This window comes from Sceloporus occidentalis, unplaced genomic scaffold (genome assembly GCF_023333645.1).
Source record: "Sceloporus occidentalis isolate IW3139 unplaced genomic scaffold, rSceOcc1.0.p SCAF_6, whole genome shotgun sequence".
Lineage (NCBI taxonomy): Eukaryota > Metazoa > Chordata > Lepidosauria > Squamata > Phrynosomatidae > Sceloporus > Sceloporus occidentalis.
The window spans coordinates 138,003,812-138,013,362 of NW_028316986.1; the positions used below are offsets into that span (position 1 = coordinate 138,003,812).

Genomic DNA, 9,551 nt, shown 5'->3' on the forward strand with positions numbered 1-9,551 from the left:
GTGTGGGAATCAGTGAGGCTCTCTTACTCCCTCTTTGTTAAAGACCTTTCTTCAGAATTATACAGTTGTAGGAAACCCACACATTAACAGAACTCTATAACACTGCAATTAATAAATGGATAGCAGAGGGACTGAACCAATGAATCATCTAGTAGATAATATAACCTATGAAGGTAAAGGTAGTCCCTTAACGTGAATGTAGTCATAACTGACTGTAGGGGGTGGTGCTCATCTCTGTTTCTAAGCCAAAGAGCCAGTGTTGTCCAAGGACTGCTGTGGTGGTCATGTGGCCAGCATAACTGCACCAAACGCTGTTACCTTCCCACCAAAGTGGTACCTATTTATCTACTTGCATTTGCATGCTTTCAAACTGTTAGGTTGGCAGAAGCTGGGACTAGTGACAGGAGCTTTCCCATCAGGCAGCAGTTGGGCCTTGAACTGCCAACCTTCTGGTCTTCTGATCATCGGAACTGATGTCTTAACCACTAAACCATTGCATCCTTTAACATATCCTATACTGGAGTACCAATTTTGAATATAAGGGTAGGCATGAAGGGGAAATTGGAAATAGTAATAAGCGAATCCTATAGGGCCTAAGTACCCTAAAGCAGGGGTTCCCAACCTGTGCTCGAAGAAGCCCTTATGGCTCTGTGTGCACTTCCCAGGTACTCTGCTGCATCTCCAGGAAAATGAAAGAAATAAAAATTGAATGATATGAAATGAAACACCATTAACTTGTAAGACATAGGGTAGACTTCTTAGAGGCTCCACCATAGAAATAAGGGTTCCCAAGTCAAAAAGATTGAGAACCTCTGCCCTAAAGGCACCAGATCCTGTCTGATTTTTGAAGCTAAGCAGGGTCAGTCCTCGTTTGTACTTGGATGGGATACTGCGAATGAATACCAGGTGCTGTAGGCTATATTTCAGTGGAAGGAACTGGCAAAACCACCTCTCAGTATTCCTTGCCTAAAAAAACCCTATGAAATTCATGGGGTTGCCATAAATTGACAGACAGCTTGAACACACACAGGGCCATTATTTGTGAAGGAGGTCAGGGTAAGTACTCTTTATTCTCACGTTTTATTGTGTTGCATGCTGTGATCACTTGATCTGTTAATTAGCAATGTTGATTTATTGTTTTTATGTTTAAAAGAAAAGGAAAAAACATCTGATCCATCCTTTTAATTAAGTAGTCTGCTTTGCAACAGGGTCAACTTTTACAACTGCAGAGCTCATGATGGGGGAGTAAATCTTTGGTTTCTAAATCTTGCAGGACAGCAGCGTGTGTCTGTAACCAGCCTCCTGGTATGCCATGGCTTATTGCTGGTTGGAACAAATCTGGGGATTATAGTAGCGCTGCCAGTTCCTCGTTTGCAAGGAATTCCAAAAGTAACTGGTGAGTAGAATGTTAGAGCTCTAGTAAAAATGAAGAGAAAGTGACCTATACTGACTGTTGTTTAAACAAATGTGCAGCAATTGATGTGATACTGTATAATTGTAACTCCTTGGTGCTGCTGTTTCTTGCTTAAAAGACCTTTATAAACTGTAGCTCTCCCACACTTTTCTGATCTGCTTGTTAAGACATAAGCCTACCAAGGTTAAGCTACTTTTATGTAGCAAATGGGATTTCTGCAGCTTCTTTAATGGAGTAGGCAGCCAGACATGGACATTTCTCTGTCCACATGAGGTTGTTCTTTCTGACTGACCTCTGTGAGGAAATTTTTACTTATAAGGATGTTCTTGTATATATTAAGACTTTCTTTGCTTGTTAGGAATTGCTAGAAAGGAATACAGTTGACCCTCCATTTTCATGGGGGATCTGTTCCAGAGGGGGGCCCCCACGAAAATGGAGCCTCGTGCATATTCAAGTCCCATAGGTTTGAATGGGGCACGGCCCCATGTGCACACACCATTGAAAATAGTGCATGTCCCCCCCCTCTCGGATATTCAAGATCATGGATCTCAGATCTGCAAGGTAGGAGGGATGACTGTAATTTGATTTTAATGAGAAACCCTGGTCTGAATGATCTGATATATACAGATATATATTTCATAAATATAAAATGAAACTTTGAGGGCCTGTTAGTAATTATGTATTGTATATTTGATAAACAATCAGAGGGTCCTTTTAAATAGCTCATAAACTTCTAAATCTGAAGCGCTTATATTGTTTAAGCTTTTAATGTAAGGAGCAATGGCATGGACAATCTTGACTTGGATAGTCAATGATACATCTTTACATTTGAGGATGTAATCTAGTTCCTTTATAGCTGCACTGCCAAGTCCTAGGCTGCACCTAAGCTGCAGAATTAATGCAGTTTTACACCACTTTAATTTCCATGGCTCAATGTAATGGAATTTTGGAAATTGTAGTTCTGTGAGACATTTATCCTTCTCTCTCAGTCAGCTCTGTTGCCACAACAAATGATGATTCCCAGAATTGCACCGCATTGAGCCAAGGCAGTTAAAATGGAGTCAAACTTCATTAATTCTGCAGTTCAGCAGCAGCCTTCTTCTTCTGGTTTCTTGACTGCAGTCTCCAGTTTGATTAATGACTGAGCCAAGGTTTAGAAAATCTTTGACTATCTTAATGTCTTTATTGTCTTCTTTAAAGTTGTATAAATCATCTGTGGTCATTATTTCTTTGTTTTCTTTAATGTCTTTGAACTTTCTTCCTTCGCTTTCTTCTGGAAAGCCAAGGCTCTGAATTTGCAAGACCTGAGTAGGGCTGTTGATAACAGGGTGACTTGACTTAACGCCTTATCGCACAAGGCTCCTGAAACGGTACAAAAGGGGCCGGGAAGGTAATGGAATGAGTGAGGGACACATTTTACTGCCCACAAGAAGTCCCCATTCTGATCCGTTCCCATCTGTCCCAACGGAAGAGATTTTTGAGAACTGTTCAGAACAGTTTTCAAAAACTCCTCCTCTGGGACAAATGGGGAACGGATGGGGAACGGAATAGGGACTTGCGGTGGTGTTCTGGGAACGGTAAAATGTGTCCCTCACTCGTTCTGTTCCCTTCCCAGCCCCTTTTGTACAGTTCCAGTCAGGCCTGTGCAATAAGGCTCTTAGACTCATAGAGTTGCCATAAGTTGAAAGTCCACTTGATGGTAGTTAACAATAATAAAACTTAAACAACTCTGCATTGTTTTTCAAGGATGGTATTGTTAAACAAATCAACTACTTTTAAAGACTAGTCTAGATGTTAATAGGCTAATAGGTAAATTGCATAGGTAATAGGTAAATTAGCATAAGTAAATCCACATGTTAATAGGTAAATGGGTTAACAGGAAAATAAATAGTTTGAAATCCCACAATTTTTATTTTAGAATACCACAATAATTATATACTTTACAAAAGAAATGCCACTGCTTCCAGTTCCTGAATTTTGAAGCTTTCATCTGGCTTGTCCAGTAAGGTTTAAATTCCATTTCATTGTTGCCAACACTAACAAGTAAATATGCAACAAAGTGTAGAATAAGATGAATTTAAAACAAGAACTATGGAGGCAGCTAGTAATGTTAAAACAGTGACCATGCCAACTAAAACGAGTCATCTGATTCCTTTACTCATGATATTGTGAAAACAGAGAACAAAGTATGAACTGTATGTCAGCATCAGCTCTGCATGCTCTAATTATTTATTATTTGTTCTAAAGTCAAAAGGTAACTTCAGTATACATTTTATTGGTTTTGAGAACTTTTTAAATCTGTTATTATTCATCTGCATTAGTCCTGGGAGAGGATTTAGGAATAATATCAATTCTGCTATTTCGGACTGAAGTGGATGGTCAAAAGTTGATGCCTCCCTATATTAAAAACATAGTTAGAAAAATAGCTCAGAAGGAAAGGGGCATTTCTATTTGCTGTGGTTTGTTTGTTTCTGTTTTTTTTTTAATGGAGAAGAGCATTCAAAAATAGCATGGCCCAGCTGCTGTCTGAAGAGGTGCAGCGTAGTCATTGTTTTTCCATATGTAGACCCAGGGGTAGGTGAGCAGGAAGGAAGGGTAGCAGCAGGGAAAGATCAGAAAATATGGAATGAGAACCAAAAACACAGAAACCCCTTGTTTGGCATGAGTTGTAAGATAATCTGCAAAAATGTAGAGTATAGGCAACAGGGGTCCACTAATCAGCAGAAGTCTATTTAGTTCAAAGTAACAAAGAACTGTAGCAAACACCTGCTATGGATTGCAATCCAAAACTAGTATTGGGGTGATGAGGTTGATTCCACTTGCCATTCTCACTGAGTAGATCATCACACTGGCTTCAATCCAGACATCAGATGAATAGAGCCAGCCTAAGCTGTGTAGAAGCAGACATTCCCTCCCCATTCTTCCAGAGCAGCCTTCCCTTTCCAGAATGCTACTCATAGGTTTGTAAAATCTTCTGATTAGGGTAGGCCGTTGTTTAGGTGGAAGGAGAATAACCCCCTCAAATTGAGCTGGAATTTGTGTGAGAAAACTTTCCATCTGCAGAATGCAGCTTTTGGATCTAAGTCATAGAGTTTCCCCATGTCAGCGATAATTCCTCAGCAAGAGAAATGGTTGCTGAACCCATGCTAATCTAACAGTATCCATGTTAACCTAACAGTATACAAAGACTGAGTTAACTTAGCCAGGTCTTTGTTCAGTGCTGCATAGCTGCCAGTTAAATAGAAGAAAACCTAATGAAATAATATCCAAACTAACAAGAATTCTGTTTTTAAATTGTGTTCAGGCTTGTAGAAGTGAAAGGCGGGTGAGATGGGGAACTCGTCATTCCAAACATCACCCATCCCAGAGCAGGGATAGATTGGCCTATGATCTCTCTGGGTTGCACCTGTGCATATATTTGTTTCCTGGTGGATGATACAGAACCAATTGTGTCTATTAGTTTAGAATACATTTACAAGTGTCATGCCTCACCCATTTTTCATTTCCCTATTACAGTTGAACCTACAAATTTGTAGGAGTAAGGGGCTCAGGACCTCTGCAAAAATGTGAAAACTGCAAATATCTTCCCCCCCACCCCACACACACACATACACACCTTCATTCTTAATATTTAACAGCAGCCACCCACTTCTGCCTTTGGAACAAATGAGCACAAGATCCTTTGAGACCCTGCTACATCACCTGTGCTCACTCATTTCAAAGGGCGTTTCCCCACCTCCGGGGAGCATGGCTGCCACATCCTCTGCCTTTGGAATGAGTGAGGGAAAGATGCTTCTCTTCACTCCTTCCAATGGCAGAAGTGGGTGGTGATTGGACTCCTCGACCTTTAGGGAGCGTGGCTGCTGCCCCTTTGTATATTCCAGCCACTGCAACTCAACCTTTTCTGGCTAACAGACTATTAATTATTTTCTTCATCTCATTTAACTGCAGGAAGAGGAATGGTCTCTTACCATGCACACAATGGCCCTGTTAAGTTCCTTGTCATGGCCTCTGTGACAAGCAAGCGAAGCAAAAACAAACCAAGGCATCCACATTCAGGACTGAAAGATGATGATGAAAAGAGCGTTGTTCCCAGTGAGAGGCCGAGCTCTACTCAAAGCAACCCAAGTGACAGTGCTGTTTGGCTAGGAGGTTCTGTAGGATCCATTGCTCAAAAAAGTGACTTGTCTTCATCTTCTGGGTCTCTAACATTGTCTCATGGATCCAACACAACTGAACATAGGCCTGAGGAGAGTGCTGTCTATGAGCTTTTGAAAGAAGTCTCTCTTAACCAGGGTAAAAAACGTCGATTCAAAGAAGGGAAAGCTATCTCTGTCTTAGTCATCTCTGGAGGACAAGGACACAGAAGAGTGAACAAGAAGTCAAAGCAGCAGCGTCCCGATGAACTGGTTTCATCTGTGATGGTTTGGCAGATTCCACTGTTAAAGATCTAAAACCATGAAACCCTGTGACTCTCCAAAAGACATCTGTTTTAGTTTTAGAAGGCTAAACCCATTAGAGTGAACTTTCTTCAGAAGAGAATTCTGATGCCGCCATCTCAATATGAGTTCTGAGTTAAGTGTTGATTGTGAAGCTCTACTTATAAGACTAGATTTTGCTGAACTCTGTGGGTTTGTTTGCTTAAGGCACCTACAGATACCCTAAGAAATCTAATTCAGAACTGTGTTTGAAGATGTTTAACTCTAAACAGAAGCACTGTAATGGAAGGAGGGGATTATTTCCAATGGTTGGTTGGGGTTTGGTGGATTGGTTTTGTTTGGTTTGTTTGTTTGTTTGTTTGTTTTTACCATTTTGCCTTTATTTAATTTTCAGTTTATGGCTTGCAGAACACAAAATGAAGCAAGGATCAAACAGCATTCCAATGATGTCTCTTAAATAATGCCTACCTACAATGCAATATAATTCACATGCTGTTCATTTTACCAAATATTTTTGAGCAATAATTATTTGTGTGTAGTCTGTTAGATTAACTCCAAGGTGTATAGATACATTTGTAATATATTGCCTCAAGGGAGGGTTAGAAAACAGAAAAGAAATTAAGCTTGTTCATATACTGCTTTAGGTTTATACCCTTTAAAGTGAACAGTTAATACTAATTTTAATATTTAGTATTTAAAAATCAATGTTAACAGAAAATAAATGTTTAAGATGTGAAACATGAAACAAATGTTTTACACCTTTTACTTATTAAGAGACCTTGTGGAATGGGTAGGTTAACAATTTGGTCATTCCCAACAGCTGGGGAAATACCTACACTGAAGGATCAGTTTAGTAACTACAGATAGTAGTTCATGTTCTGGTGCTCATTTGAGTGTAGTACATTTTGTTGCTGGCAATGGAATGTACCCCATTTATGGACAGAGCATACAGTGTATGTTCTGAATAACATTGGGTTGGGGGTGGGAAAATCATACAGAAAGAAATGCAAAATGAACAGATATTTAATAGAAAGAAACTGTAACCTCTCCATAAGAATACAACACTATACAAAACATCAATACCTGCTGACAGTTCACCATATTAAGGCAGGCTTTAATTGGGAATCAACTGATATGCACTTTTGCTATCAGTACAGGCAAAACACACTGCCTAATATACAGTATATGGAAAGAAGTATGCTATGATGTACATTTCCAGGCGGATTTCAGTGATGAGAGTGTGATGTGTCACATTTGTAATGAGTTGTATTTATACTATACACTCCATTTCAAAACCCTCTGCGCATACCTAGGATTTAGTTGAAGGTAATAAAGCAGTTTCCAATTTGCTGTTACTGACAGGAGAAATTGTAACAGCTTGCAGCCTATAACTACAGGCAGCGTGGGACTTTGCAACCTATAGGGCTCTTGGAGCCTAGGTGAGAATGAGACAAGTGCTCAGCTGTATTCATACCACTCCATGTTACCTTCTTTAGCTGGCCACTTTACTGGGTAGATCTGAGTTGGTAAAAACCACAACATTGTTTTGATCCATTTCACTGTATGAGGGAGAATGTCTGAGAGTTTAAAGTTTCAGAAGCTGCAAGTAAATTGCTAAACCAATTATAATAGTAGATTCACAAGCAGTAGCTGGATCATATAAGTGATGTTGGACCACTCAGAGATCTAGTTTAATTCTTTTATGCATTGTTGTAAGGGGAATCCCAGTGGGAAGCTTTAAAATGGAAGGATGTATTATGGCCAGTTACTGTTAAGTGTACCTATAAGACTGAGTCTAGATTTGGTCAAACGTTAAGTAGATCCAGAGAAACCAATGGCACATCATTTAAATGATATCAAGGATGACCTAGTCTGGATTCAACCCTAGAGTTATGTAGGTTAAGAGTGTCATGTAGCAGGTCAGGGCACATAATCAGTTTGACAAGAGAAAAATTAGAGTTGATTTTACTGGAGATAAAGTAGAAGGTCTATTACATGATCACTAAATGATTTGTAAAAGGTTGACAAGTATTTCTAGCTCCAGTTTATTTTGGGGTTTTTTATATTAGCAGCATCAGAAAAAGCTTCAAATCCTGCCCCCTTTCTTTTTAAAAAAAATTAAATCCTGCCCCTTTTCTGAATCAGTCTCTGTAAATGTGGATCTGAAGTAAGTAACACCCAACTGAGTCTTGGGTCCAATAGTCAATAAAAAGAATATTGGGCTTCTATGAAAGCTAAGAATAAATAGGTTACCTCATGTCTCAACTTGACCAGCCAGTTCTTAATGATATCCAACTAATTCCAAATCTAGTCAGAATAATTCTTTACGTTTGACTGCTGCTTTTGCCTTGCTGTAAACGGTTTTCATATGAATTAGGTGAACACATTATTTCAGGGAAAGGGAACATGTGGCTCTGTAGATGTTGTTGGACTGCAACTGCCAGGATAGGAAGCTGGTTATGCTGTCTTATCATTGGCTATGCTGGCTAGAGCTGAAGTGCAATAACAGTTGGAGGGCCGCACATTCCTCAGCATTGTACAGAATGTGGACAAGGCCACTCATCCCTAAAACCAATCAATTAAATATGCATGGTTGCATACTATTTGAAAAACCAATGGACTGACATAAATAATAAGTGGATTCACTTGCATTTGTCATTTATTGTAACATTTGGCATGTAGATGCCATAGTTGCATACCTCAAAGCTTTATGTAGCTCATTATATTTCCTGCTCTGAGTAGCTTCATTATCATTCACCAGGTGGATCCAAAAAAACAAAACTAACTTTCTGATTTTGGGGGGTTTGGAGTTGTCTATCCTAAACAGAGTCCTCTGCCTGCAATGTTTTCCCTATAGGGAATAGCTTTAGAAATGGGAGAACCTTTTAGAACTGGTTTATAATATGTCATTGCCTCTCTTTGGATCCCACCCATTATGTTCTGCTGATAGAGATTCTGTGTATACGCTGCTAGATGTTATAGCAAAAAAGAGCTTTAAAGTATCTTATAAAACTGTATGTAGGTATAGATTAAAATACTAACAAATTACTAAGTGCAAGATACAATATTTGCTTTGTAAAATACAGCAAAATGGTACTATATTGCAAATAATGTTTGATGGAAGCCAATAATAATGTACTTTTAGAGTCTACAAACAGAGGTATATATATATCTGTTGCTAGGAGGAACAGATTTTGTGTGTGTGTGACTCCACTTGAAAAAATGAAGAGAGAAAAAAATAGGAAGAAGGGGAAGTTGTGCAACCACTACATTGCATTCAGTATTTTCTAACATCTAACAGTATATGCATTATACTCTGAGCCATAAAAATGTATGTGTATGTCCCACAACAAACTCAGCAAAACATTTATTAAATAAAACTGTGAATAAACAAGTCCTCAAAACATGTTAATTTTTTTCCTCATTTTATTAGTTGTAAGCCTACAAAAGGACTCTCCATAAGTTGTAGTGTTCTGGCTGTAAATGTCCTCAAAAGGACTCTCCATAAATGGAACTGAACAGGAATTCCAGTATATTAATATTAATAAACTAATAACTTTATATCAGGTCTGATGACACCTTAATACATTGGTGTGTATTGGTAAACTACTCAAAATTGCTTAGAAATCATGGAAGTGCTCTGGTTCCCATTACTAGGTGCAGAATGATGTTGCAAGAGAGCCCATCCTAGTTCTGGA

The 9,551-nt window shown here is 38.9% G+C and overlaps 1 protein-coding gene across 4 annotated transcripts in view; it reads left to right on the forward strand.

Annotated features, from left to right (window-relative positions):
- ARHGEF10 (Rho guanine nucleotide exchange factor 10) overlaps window positions 1-9,220 on the forward strand; it is a 132,061-nt gene extending 122,841 nt beyond the window's left edge. For all 4 annotated transcript variants that reach the window (XM_089531073.1, XM_089531075.1, XM_089531076.1 and 1 more), the window contains 2 exons: window positions 1,274-1,396; window positions 5,366-9,220. In XM_089531073.1, the coding sequence (XP_089387199.1) occupies window positions 1,274-1,396; window positions 5,366-5,868 (626 nt within the window). In that variant the 3' untranslated portion in view covers window positions 5,869-9,220. The remainder of the gene's footprint in view (window positions 1-1,273; window positions 1,397-5,365) is intronic.
- The last annotated feature ends 331 nt before the right edge of the window (window positions 9,221-9,551 follow it).